Below are 13,685 nucleotides of genomic sequence, written 5' to 3'. Positions count from 1 at the left end.
CACAAACTGTCCTCAGAGGAACAATGTTTCAAGATAAAATGCTACGCTAGAAGCTATGGTGGGGGGCCACAACAGTTAAACCGTTACTCTCTCTGTAGCTTTTTTTAAATTATTAATTTTTTAGCTCCAAACAGTTATCAGATTTTCCTCTGAGGACATTTTGTGTATTGGGTTCAGAAAATAAAGCATAGAATTGTTTAACTTCTCCAACAAATTTCACCACCCATACTCCACAGTGCACCTTTAAAGAAGGAAAATAAACTAAAGTAGTAAACATACATTAGCCTACAACGATATTACAAGATCTCTATTTTACTATTATTACTATTATTACTTTTGCTGCTTTGCTAAAGTGCTCATGATGGATAGGCCGGATCTTTGTAACATAGCAATAAGTAAGGTCTTTTACCTGCTTTTTGTAACATAACAATGAGTAAGGTCTTTTTCCCTGCTCTTTTGTAATGTTAACAGACAAAGAGTAAGGTATTTTACCTGCTTTTTGTAAAGTGTCTTGAGATAACACTTGTTGTGAGTTGACGCTATACAAGTAAAATTGAATTGAGTTGAACTATTGAACTATTATAACAGTATCGTCTAGTACAGGGTTCTCCAACAGGTAACTCGGGAGCTACCGGTAGCTCGCGGGCAGGTTTTCAGTAGCTCACCTATAGGTTGACTGACTGTGTTAAAAAATAAAAATAAATCTGACTACAGTAAATGCACCTCTTCCCACTATTCATGTATTTGGCCTATAAAAACAAGTGTAAAGTAGTAATGTTTTATTGGACATTGATGTGAATTTTCAGCAACATATCTTACTATGTGGCACAATAAGAAGTGCAAAAATATTCCTTTTTTTTTTTCTTGGACCTTGATGTGAATTTAAGATTATTGATAAGCATTGGTTTATTGCAATTTCACACGTGTACAAACAGCAGCTTAATCCAACTGATGTGTGCTATGTAAATAAATGCAAGCGATCTGATGCAAGTAGCTCTTGACCACTTCCATTTTTTTTTTTTCAGAGTATCTCTCAGATGAAGAAAAGGTTGGAGACCCCCTGCTCTAGAAGTTACAGTAACGCTTATAAAGCAGCGAACACGCCCAAAAAGCAACACGAGATGATTGGCGACTACCACAGCCAATCACTGCGAAGGTAGACGGGACTTCCGGCAACACTGACAAATCAGTAATGGGCGACTCGACGGAATGTTTAACATGTACAACAGCAAAGGGGGAGTGAACTTATAGACAGCAGTCATATTTTGAAGAAACATAATATATTTTACCTGATTTGAGTGCAGTTACAGTTTAGCCGAAAGGTAAAATGACCAACAGCGCTTCATTTTCGATTAATACGGATATGTTTCTACTTAGTGTGTAAGCTAACTGTCCAAACTTTCTGACGCGGAGACAGGTCGCTAGCTGAAGATTTTTGTAACCAAAAGCCAGCGCCTCCCGGACCAGCTAGCAGGCTAATTGCTATGCTAACTAATGTAAGCTAACTGTTAGCAGGACTTCCTTTTACGGTCGAGCGATGCAGACAAGTCTTCACAAAATGTCCCGGTTGTCGTTCCTGGTGTGGTCCTCGCATCTCAGTTTGACACTTAAGTCTATATATGCCGCTTGAATTGCTCTTAAGGTTCATGTCAGGCGCTTGACTTCTACTTAAAAGTTAAGATGTTTGTCTGCACATCCGTGATGGCTACCAGGGTTTTTTTTTTTTGGGGGAAGCCATGATCCAATCAGAGTTAGTCCTGCAGAGTGAAAGTAACCCAGCTAACGTTACTGTACATGTACAGGAAGAATGGTCCGAATATTATATCATATTTGTGTTCTGCAAAATTATTGTGTTGTTTATTGATTTGTAGAGAGACCCTGTGTTTTGACATTTCTCCTGGAGGATAACAGAGATGAGTCTATGCGTGTAAACAGTGTCAGCTGATCACCCGTATCTGGGTACCAGTCACAAACCTGTGTTTATGTTTTACAGTATATGTAACAAATGTCGCTAATACTAGTACTAAGTATTCTTAAAGTGTGAGAATAACATTACAGATTTGTATTTGTTGTTGTAATTGTTCAACAGACCCCCTTAATTTCTATATAATTCCACCAGAATGTTTCTTAGATTATTTTCATTATTTTAATAAAGGAATATGTGCATCTATAGGCGACTTCATAATCCTGTCCAATAAAACAAGATTTTATCTGCCTTTGTACAAAGATATTAATAATTACCGTTAAAATACTCTTTTAAAATACTTTTTTTTTTTTTTCCTGAAGCTGTCTGGAGTCCTTCCAGCAGTTCAGTAGATGTCCACCCCCTCAGACACTTCTGGTGGTATGTCCCATCCTGGCCCCTCTCCGGGGGCTGGTCTGTCCCCAGGGCCTATCTTGGGCCCTAGTCCTGGACCCGACCCCTCACCAGGCTCAGTCCATAGTATGATGGGACCAAGTCCTGGACCGGGAACACCCAACGCACCTCATGGCATGCAGGGCCAGGGACAGAATGAATACTCTCAGGACGCAATGTATCCTATGCACAAGGTACCGTGTGCTTACTGTTACTTCATAGTGTTTTTATGTCAAATCTGCACAGGGGCAGTATTGAGTTGTTTTATAACTCTGGGATTTCTAAGCCATGTTTAGTCATCACAGTTTATTTTGTGACAAGAGCATGACTAATACAACCTGCCAGAACAATACTTAAACTTATTGGATTATTGCAGATAAATTGCCTTAGTACATGCAAAATATTATGTGATACACAACAATAAGTTCGAGATCAGAAATACAAAATTATTTAAGGTTTTATATTAAGTCTCTGTGACATAGTTTGTGCTCCAGAAGGCAACAATAGTTAATTTTTAATTAATGTTTTTATAGTTTTTGTGTTGTGCTTGTGCTTATTATGAAAGGTGTAGGGTTGTGCCATACCTTAATCATTTGCCTTTTAAAATCCATTAATGTCTGGATAAAAGAGAGAATATTACAACTGAATATTCCAAGTTCTTACAGTCCAGAAATGTGTTTGTGAAATCCAACAAGTCACTTTTTGCTCGAGTGACATAAAGAAAAGGAACTGTCTTTTTTTCTCTGAGTAGGGTTAGATTTATTTTTTTCTTTTGTGATTTCAGGGATGCTTTAGAGAGTACAGCTCTTAGAAAAAATACATTTACCCAATTCTAATACTGATATTGAAATGTTTTGTGCTTTTTCAGACCATGGAGGGGATGAACGATAAAACCATGGGAGACGCGATGCACTTTGGTCATATGAAAGGTGTGGGGATGAGATCTCTGCATAGCGGTATGGGGCCTCCACAGAGTCCTTTGGACCAGCACAGCCAAGGTACATTACATTCCCACTTTGTTCTTAAACTGAAAGAAAATAAGAAACCTGATTAGTTCTTAAAGGCAGTAGCTCCCTTCTTTAAAATGAACTTAAACTTAACCTCTTCAAAGGTAGGTTTACAACTACAAATAAAAAATGACAATGATGTAAAATGAGTAATTTCTAAAATGTTTTTAATTTAATACTTTTGTTTCAAGAAGAGAAAAAAATCAAGAAAAACATAAAAAAGAAAAAAAGTTAACCAGACTCAAGTTTTATTTGTATGTATATGTTTTTTTCATTCTTTATATCTTAGTAATAAACTAGACCCCTTAGATTTTACTTACAACCTCTTATTTGAGCTTGGACCCCCAGGTTGAGAAACATTGGCTTAATGTGAATTATGTGGATGTATTGAAACACCTTCCTGTCCCCTGTAGGATACATGTCACCCCATCCTTCTCCCATGAGTGTCCATGAGCATTCTTCAAGTCCCATGTCAGGAGGTGGAGGTGGTGGTGGTGGGGGACCCACACCGCCACACATGCCTCCCACCCAGTCAGGTCCTATGATGTCCATGGATCCGCAGGGTGCCATGCCTAACATGAGCCAGCAGGGGCGAGGCCCTTCTGCCTTTAGTCCAGTTCAGCTTCAGCAGCTCAGAGCTCAGATCCTGGCCTACAAGATCCTTGGGCGTGGTCAACCTCTGCCTGAAAACCTCCAACTGGCTGTTCAGGGCAAGAGGAGTCTACCCACAATGCAACAGCAGCAACATCCACATCAGCAACAGCAACAGCAACAACAACAACAACAACAGCAGCAGCAGCAGCAGCAGCAGCAGCAGCAACAGGCCCCTGGTGCCAGTCCTTACAACAGGCCTCCAGGTGAGCTGACACAGTTCATTAGTTAGTGTTAGTGGTTGTTTTGTTATTATTGAGTGCATCTATATTGTTGTGTTCTTATAACAGTGATGGGTTCTGTAAGCTTAAAATACAACTTATAAAATATTAAAACAAGAATAAGGTTGCATTTTTAGGTGACTACACAATTAGATCCAACTGATCTTAACTCACTTGACACTTTAATATAAGCTCTGTTTCCTCCATGACATGTGTGCCAGGCCACATGTAAACACAGATGTTTCATATCTCAGTGCTGCCAAGAATTTGACCTGAGAGCGTCCACATCTGTAATGTCACCTGGCAGTTGGTGTAGTCTGCCATGGACAGTGTGGCAGCTTGCTTTGACAAGATGAGCAAGGCAGTTGTAATTATATCATCAATAATACACATTTTCCTATCTCCAATATGCTTTCATGGTAAAATCCTTCCAGAAATCTACTTATATTTAGAAATATATCAGCCTGTAAATTTAGGAAAACATTGACTTAAAAATAGTAGTCTATGTAATTTAAAGCCGTTTTCAAAGATGCACTCCTGAAAAGGAGGAAAATATTCTCCTGACCTGGCTGTACACGTGGTAAGGTGTAAAGTAAAAAAAACAAAAACGAGTAAAGTAAGTAACGAGAAAAGTAGAGGATGAAGCAACAATGTTGGCTATATGACGCTATAACAACAATATTTGCCTTTATATCAATGCTACGTGTAGTTCAACAGAATCACACGCACGAAAGAGCGGAGAACAACATACTGACGAACAGAAAACGTAATGCAGCTCTTTTTTTACGCGCATGGAGATCGTATTGGCATACACTCAATAAGCACCGTGCAGCAGTCACAGGATATAAACGTCACTCCCCCCTCCCATTGGCTGAAGGTGATTTATCCGGGTAAAATCCTGCTGTGTTCTCACATCAGCTCACTCGGACTTGCTGTGTGCTAGGTGTCTGGCAGGAGAATCTCCGGGTGTCCAAGTGATAAATGTGGCTGTTTGCGTTCACACGTACATAGAGTTTTCTGTAAGTGTGAAAGTCCTATAATATAATAATAAATGGAATACTATGCAAGTACTCTGTGTTACGGAGGTTCTCGCATGCAAATAACATTCTGAGTTCAGATTTCTCCTACATGGTATTTATATTGCTTTTATTAAAACATGATTTTATGAAAGGCATTAGGGTTTCTAGGGGAGGCTTAAAAATGGACAAAAAAAGATCTGAAAGGTATGTGCTAATCATTTGATATGAGGAACATGAATTTAAAAAGGGCTACAGCTAAAGGCTATTCTCACATTGATCAGTATACAGAGTATTTGTTTTGTCAGAACAACTGTCCACATCCTAAATTTAATCTGCTTATAGTTAGCACAAAAACAGGGAAACGTAGTTAAAAACATTGAACTGTAGCAGTTTTCTTGACAGGTCAGAGGACATGTGTAAGATACAACAAACAAACAAGGAGGGGAATTAAATCACCTTTTTTGCAAAAATAATCTACTATCTCATCAGAGATCCACAAAAAAGGCTCAGAGAAAATTGCAGCAGATACATTTTAAAATATGACCCATTGCTGTGTTGAAAGGTATGCCAATGGCACCTATGGGTGGTTCCCAGACAAGTCTCTGCCCTACCCCAGCCATGCAAGGACATAATCAGAGCACAGGACCCAAGCCTTGGTCTGATGGTAAGTAAGCACTGTAAAGGTTAATATGCTACACCTTTTGAGCTTCAGAGTTCAACGTCCAGTGAGTAAGATCTGCCAAACTACTGGCCTACTTATTCGGAGAAATTGAATATAGTTTTCAAAGATGTGTTTTGAAATATGTAAAATAAACTGAAAGTAAGATTTTCTTATAAAATGTGTAGAAGAGGTCAAAATGCTTCAGCAACACTTAGTAGTAAGAAAATCAACTTTATTAACAAGCTTTTTTTCCTGATAAAGTTAATATTACCACCTCTTGGATTAAGTTTGATGGCTTCTATGCCATGAAAAAAAGAGAGGAGATGGGGTTTTTTGCTTCATTAAAATGTCTTGCAACAGGGCTGTTGATGTCTTTCCTTTTAATAGCACTCCTGTGTTCAGTGATCCGTTCTTTAAGAGAGCGGGAAGTTTCACCTACATATATTTTACCACAAGGACATTGAATCATATACACCACATTTTTTGATTTGCATGTAATAAAATCCTTAATATTAATAGTTTTTCCATTGATAGGGTGATTAAAATATTTGAGGTTTTTGGTATATTGGCAGTTAATGCAGGTACCACACTTAAAATGACCTTGGATAGGACTTAACAGAAGTTTATCATTATGGTTTTCAGAGGGTTCAAATGCCCGGACTATTTTGTCCCTTATATTTCTGCCTCTTTTAAAGGTCACCATAGGTGGGTCGTTAAAAACACTTTGTAATTGTGGATCATTTTGAAGAACGTGCCAGTGTTTTAAAATGATATCTTTGATGTGTTTGATGTGTTTAGGGGTAAATGTAGTGCAGTAGACAAGGTGTGGCTTGGATTTAAAAGATTTGTTAGTGGGCATATATGCCTCTCTGCTCTTTGAATCCACCTTGTTCTCTGCATTTACAAGCCAATGTTTGTGGTAATTTCTTTCCCTACATTTTTTCCAACATCTCTGCTTTGCTATTTTCATATTGTTCAGGGACAGCACAGATTCTTTTCAGTCTAACAAGTTGGCTTACTGGTAGACTTTTTTTTTAAGAGGAATTGGATGAAAACTTGCCGCATGGAGAAGTGTGTTATGGTCTGTAGGTTTGGTGTGCAGAGACGAGGAGGGGACATTATCTTTTTTACTTACTTTTATGTCAAGGAAATTGATTTCTTCAAGGCTGTAGTTAAGTGTGAATTTCAGACCTGCAAAATTACCTTTTAAAAAACTGTAAAAATTCAAAAAGAGTGGATTTAGGTCCTTTCCAAAGTAGAAACACGTCATCAATATATCGCTTCCAAGCGATAATAAAAGGGAGAAAGGTTTTTTTTTTTTTTGTGGTTCGTATAGTGTTTTTTTTCTCCAGGTGACCAACAAATTTATATAAATATGTAAAATGTGTTCTGTTTCACAGTGTCATATTAGTTTGGGCAGTTTCCTTATTTGGATGAAAGCTTAAAGGCAAAGCAATGCAAGTTTATTTCTATATCACATTGCAGCAACAAGCCAATTCAAAGTCCTTCACACAAGACCTCAAAGCATCAAGACAAAGAGAAAAAGAGACTGTTATACCTTCAAAAGGTATTTCAGTGGACCCAAAAGCAAGACAGGGTAGTGGGCATGAGGGATATTTATTGTAATGGCAGAAAGGGATACTGGTAGACTTGAGGCTGAAGTCATGGAGTAGGTAGTGGGGCTGGTTAAAGCTGGTGAGGCTTGAGCGAGAGGCTGGGTGGTGAGACACTGGAGCTCGTTAGTAGGAGGCACTGGGAATAAAAGAAGACAAGGGTTATGAGCCAGAGATGGAAAATTCAAAAAGCACAAAAGGTTTACGAAGTCTGTAACACTTGAAAAGCTGGTCCATGTAGGCGGAATTAATCTGGCAGCTTGGGAGAGGTTTAACCAGGGTATAAATGCAGCAGCCGGTTATTAGTGCTGACGATCAGGTGTGTGATTGCAGAGAGCTCAAGCACCCCATAAGTCACGCCCAGCCTCTGAAAGGAAAATCACAAGACCAAACCAAAAGCACACCAGAAAAAGTACACAAAAAAAGGAAAACAATTTCCATTCACATCAGATACATTAAAATAGAACATTTAGAAATCACCAAACCAATCATTAACAATCACAGAGAAAACTATATATATGAAAATATAGTTAAAAGTAAGATCCAAAAGAAGATTAAGCAAAACTTAAAGAAATGAATTCGGAAAGTAATGATGTGATCTGCTCTTCACGCCTTTCAATGTTAGAGTGCTGTAGAGTCCTTGACTACAGTCACCTACTGGTCTCACCCAATCAAAATGTGTTCTGACTAACAATCGAAGAAACAAGGTTGTAGGATCTAGTTTACTTACATGCTCAGTTATTAACACTGCTCTCAGTCAATTTTAACACAAATGTCTTCAAAAAAAGGGTAGTTATTCATTTACACAGCAAAATAACAAGTACTTTACAATATACTTTTAAGCCACAAAAAGGTTATAAAAAGGTAAATGCTTTTACTTTTAAAGCCCCAATATGTAACTTTTCAGTTCTGGTTTACTTTGGCGCCAACAGCAGGTCTCTGACTGCAACTGCACTGTCGTAAAACGGTTACGCTTCCCATCTGATACAACGTCAACAATTTGTTGACAAGCAGAGGGTGAAGAAGCCGGCACAGACGCCATGAGAAGATAAAGAACCATGTCGACTCAAAACGTACAGGTAAAACCTGGATGTCTGCAGTCCGATGTTTAGTATGAGTATGTGTATTCAACTGTTACCATGATATCTATAGGCCGTAGCTAAATAGCTACATGCATACATGCTAGTTATCGGTTTGTAAAGTTATAAACTTTTTGGAGACAACGTAAGATGGATATATTAATCTATTTGTTTGCAAACCGGAAACATAACTTGTGTTGACTTTCTGCTCCCGGTAAAGCTGCTAAACGTGAGACAATGATGACACCGGAAATGATGCAGCCTCACGTTATGTCTAAATCTGTTATACATAATCTGCAAGGATGTTCATTCTGTCATCTAATAGTTGCTTTCCCATTAGACGTGAGAAGGATCATAATACCGACTTGTTTGGGCAATATTATAACTAGTCTGCGACCATGTATATGTAATAAGTGTATGAGGTTTTTGTTTTTCAACATCGGTTTTCCTTTTATTCCAGGATTCAACCTAAACTTCAACTTGTCATCAGTGATGAGCAGGAGCCTGGAGTGGAGCAGCATCACAAGCCTGCAGCATATAGACAATGTGTGTTATGATAGCATGGCTGCTTGGGAGAGGGAAACAGATTCAGAAATCAGAGATGCTTTCCCAAGTACAGTATCCTTGCTACAGGGTGTGTTGCCTTGTGTAGAAATGTGTCTTACAGACTTGTACACTCACCTGTTGTGGCTTTGTTCGGTATTTTTGTGCCATTAAAAGTTGAGTTTGTATGTTGAGTTCCTTGAAGTCTTTTGTTTTGACCAGTATACATAATAAAACAGATATCCTTTCCTTCTACTCTGTTGTTGTGATTGCATTTAGTACCTGTAATTGACCTGTACTGGTAATGGTTATAACAATTAGTAATTGTGTGCATTGCCCACTGATTTTTAGTTCTATCTTCTTCTTTATATTTACCAAACAACAAAAACATTATCAAGGTTTCAAGCGATCACCATTGGGCAGAACAACAGCAACAGCAACAACAACAGCAACAAGAGATCAAGATAAAATAGTTATTTATTAGACAAACATTGACTTTCTATACAAATACAATCTAAAGCACATTTGGGCACTTATTCACACATTCAGCTGCTTGGGGGGGGCGGGGGGGGTCTACATTATCCTGGAGCTTTGTTATGATGGACCTGAGCTCTGATGATGCACAGTGCCTGCTGATCATCAGCACCAGACTCTGTTTTGTAGAAAGGCCCGTTCATCTTCAAATTCTCTTTTACATCAATGGCCATAGTCTTGTCTCTTTCAAGACGTTCACACTCCAGCTCTTTGATTTATATTGCAGCAACTTCAGGACCTTGGACAATAACATTATTTTGTATTTGAGTGGTTTCATATTTTCAAAACTGTTTAGGTAACAGCAACAATACATTTGTATGTTAGACAACTGTTATACTAAATACTTACATCTTGTATCCATCACGGTTTTGAGCAGGAAGTCGGCGGTTCTGGTGGTTATAATCAGAAGCTGCAAGCAAGGTCAGTGTTCTGTATACAGGTGGGCTGTGACCAAACTGCTTCTCTGCATACATAAGGGAGTGCTTTTGGAAGTTCTCCAAATCTGAAGTTGTCCTGTTGGGTAGAAAGGCAGATAGAAAAGAACCTGCTCTGTTAGTGACATACTTCTCACTTCCACTTCATACTGCACAAAATAACATAAAGGTGAGCAGAGTCCTCAGCTTGAAAATCAGCTGGAGAGATAGAAAAAGTCAAAATATAAATGCAGTGTGCCATTTCAAATACATTTTGTAATGGTCCTAAATAGCATTGATGCATCATGCAGCCATTGTTGATTTGAAAAAAAGTGGAAATGTGTTTGTGTGAAAATAATTACAAATACAAGCATTTGCATGACTGGAAGGTGATCTGCGAAAAATATATTTGTGTGTTTGAGATGTAAGTCAAATTTACCTGGATTACAAGACATCAGCCTCCTCCTCTTCCTCATTCAGGAGCTGAACACCTTGGACAGCAAACACATAATTCTCGAATCAAAAGACAAGTAGAATATTACATTTTACCATTCAATGACAGTATGTTTTTAGATAACATTACTCCATGAAAACATACCTGTCGCGGTCTGACTGTAAGACTCTGGCAGGGTTGTAGGCTGCATTTGTTGCTGGAGATGATACTGATCGCCTTTTTAGAAAGCTGGAAGAAAGTTCAAAGTCATTATGCTGGTTGATACAACTGTGCAGAGTATGTACAGTAACATTAGTTTCAACACGAGAAACTTTGCATACACGCTGCTCAGATAATTAGCAGTCGGAGCTATTGTAACCTGAACCCGGGACAATATGCTGTCTATATTATCATGCTACGGGCTAAACTTCTGCAGACGTGAGCTGACTTGGCTTTCAACCACCCGCTAATGTGTCGACAACTTTTTTCGCCGTGCATCAGTCAAAGTCTGCCCAAGTAACTCTACATATAAGGTTAGCATGCGTCGTTAACTCATCATCAGGGGACAGTAACGTTATTCTGACATTCTTGTCGTTATATGATATAGACTGAATGGGTTTGTGTTGAAACCACTGATAATTATGATGAAAAGAAATAAGACAACATTTATAACGAGCATATTACTCACCAGTTCAACAGCAGCAGTGCCAGCTCGGTATTGGACTTACAGCCCACCGTGTCCTGAAGCTCTCTCCAATGTGTAAAAGCCTCTCCAATATTTACTCTAGTCTGGCCTCTTGTTCGGTCACTCTCGCTTCATTCGTCAACGTGCTTTTCCTCTTATCCTGCATCAAGCAGTACGGAGACGGGCTTACTCCTAATATTTACAGTCTTGGCTAACTCCGAGGACTTGTAAACTAGTGCCGTAAAGCAGCACGTACCTCTCGTGAGATGACCGCGACGACCGCGGCTCGCTGTCACAAACTTACATAGTGGAATATTGAGGCAGCAAGCCGCTATGCGATTACGCTGTTAGATTGATTTACAAGCCCTTATTTTATGGTGGAAAAGTTACATATTGGCATATCCGGCTACATAAAAAAGTAGCTTGGTTTTAAAAATCTCTTTAATTTGTCAAAAAAAACACAGGAGGTCAGTAGAGGTTGCCAGCTAAGGTGCTGCTTACATTAGCTCAGCTTTTTGGGGTGGTTATCTGCAGATGTCTCCTTCTCTTGAGACAAATGTATTGGCATTTAAAATCAGTAAAAACTCTAAATAAATCTATTTTCCTTCAACGCTCTTAATTAAACACTTACAGTAGGTCTACTACACGGTTTAAAAAGGGGGGTAAGGGGAGTCCTTGTCCTAGCTTAGCATTTAACAGCAGGGGTGGACTGAAGTCATAGTGGGCTTCATTAGTTGTAACTTTCAACACACCTTTTCATTCAACACATCAGTTTTTCAGACTAACTGGGACACACCCTGCTGTTTGATGTGTAGTCTTACATCAGATTCTCTTTGATAGGAGACCAAAGTCAATTCCCTGAAGCTGCATGAGGTAGTGTAGTAAGATGCTGCAATCTCAGGTTGAGATCAAACTTGATGTAACAGCTCAGGCTTTGAAGGTGCCCACATTATTTTCTGCTCCAAAGATTAAATACATCCCCAAATTAATTGTTTAATTAATGTTATTGTGAAATCAATTCCCAGTAGGATGAGACATCGAAGTCTTCAATATCAAAGTCAGGTAAACAGTTATTTTCAGTTCCTGTTTTTCTTGCTTCAAATTTTATTTTGTGGTTTTAAAATAATTTCTAACAAACTTTTGATGCTTTCATTAGGGTCCCTGATGGAAAGTTATTGTCCGTCATTTGATTATAAGTACTGTTCCTTCTTAAAGGTCTATTTATTGACATCCTAGTCTTCTGTAGGTCACAAAGGATTACCAAGGTTCAAAAAAGGCAGGTGACAGACGAATCATTTAATGTGCAGTTTACTATGTGTGAAAACGAGAAAAATACTGGGGTCAACATTACGTGTTCAGCCAAACCTTCAAACTGAAATATTGGTTGCCGAGGTGGTAGAGTTTTTTTTATAATGGCTTTGAAATAAAACAAAAACAGGCAAACATGTTTTACCACAACACCATGTTTTGGTTTCAGATTTAAAAATTGCTTCCTCTGTTGCTGGGAGGAAATTCTACAATGAATGCATACAACATCAATATCGAAACAACTCTGTGAATTGACCAATTAACGGACAGAGCCTTTTCTTTCTAGGTCAGGGTGGTGAAAATCAAGCCAACATTCAGAAGCATGTCACCCCTGTTGCCAGTGGACGTCCGTCTCCTGCTCCCCCTCCGGCCTCCGCTGTGCCAGCTGGACCCATGCCAGGCAGCTCAGTGAACCCCCAGCCTCCTGGGCAGCAGGTGTCCCCCATGCTCCAGATACAGCAGAAACAGAACCGCATCACACCTATTCAGAAACCACAGGGCTTGGACCCTGTGGGGATCCTTCAAGAGAGGGAGTACAGGTATTTAAATCTATAACCTATTTTAAAACCTACCGGTACATCAATATCAGAAGTTAAGATCAATCAACTGGTGAATGATCTGCACTCACCTTCTACCTCTCGAGACTGAGTTGGGAGTAGCGTCTGTATGTTCTGTAGGTGATCAGAGAGAGAGAGAGAGAGTCTAAAATATGAACCTTCTTATGCTATTGTTAATTGTTCTGTGCCGCTCTCAAAGTTATTCTGCACTCTTTCAGTTTTGCTACTTCATTTATAAGAAGCTTCCCTACAAGAGGCTCCCATGTTATGATCATGGAATCACGAGTGATGCTTTTTAAGCCGTTTTTGTGTTGTTTGGGCGACTTTATAAAATGTACTGCTGATGATGCTGCACCTATAGGAATTCTGCAGTACTCAAATAGTGCAGAGACACAGAACCATTCAAGTCCACATGTTAGTATACGTTTTCAAATGAATCATTGCATTAATCTCAGGTTTGCACCCGCAGACCTGAGAGTGCAGGTGGGAGTACGCTGGTGGAGAAGCTCAGACAGGTAGGGGGGAGCCAGGTTGTGAAGGGCTTTTATAAGTGAGGATGAGGAGCTTGAAGTTGATATGCTGGGGGATGGGGAGCCAGTGGAGGT

General features: G+C 39.2%; 1 protein-coding gene across 4 annotated transcripts in view; it reads left to right on the top strand.

Moving 5' to 3' along the window:
* Window positions 1-1,214: 1,214 nt before the first annotated feature.
* The window catches only part of smarca2 (SWI/SNF related, matrix associated, actin dependent regulator of chromatin, subfamily a, member 2), a 62,431-nt gene continuing 49,960 nt past the window's right edge, over window positions 1,215-13,685 (top strand). Inside the window, exons 1-7 of one of the 4 annotated variants that reach the window (XM_065947674.1) lie at window positions 1,277-1,322; window positions 1,418-1,496; window positions 2,287-2,550; window positions 3,225-3,354; window positions 3,777-4,220; window positions 5,817-5,918; window positions 12,810-13,062. In XM_065947674.1, the coding sequence (XP_065803746.1) occupies window positions 2,317-2,550; window positions 3,225-3,354; window positions 3,777-4,220; window positions 5,817-5,918; window positions 12,810-13,062 (1,163 nt within the window). In that variant the 5' untranslated portion in view covers window positions 1,277-1,322; window positions 1,418-1,496; window positions 2,287-2,316. Of the gene's footprint in view, window positions 1,497-2,286; window positions 2,551-3,224; window positions 3,355-3,776; window positions 4,221-5,816; window positions 5,919-12,809; window positions 13,063-13,685 lie in introns of all 4 variants that reach the window. The other 3 variants (XM_065947677.1, XM_065947671.1, XM_065947678.1) reach the window with 3 other exon arrangements.

The sequence above is a fragment of the Labrus bergylta genome, chromosome 2, assembly GCF_963930695.1.
Source record: "Labrus bergylta chromosome 2, fLabBer1.1, whole genome shotgun sequence".
Classification (NCBI taxonomy): domain Eukaryota; kingdom Metazoa; phylum Chordata; class Actinopteri; order Labriformes; family Labridae; genus Labrus; species Labrus bergylta.
Note: the sequence above shows the minus strand (reverse complement) of the source record. Positions and strands in the feature narration are given on the sequence as shown.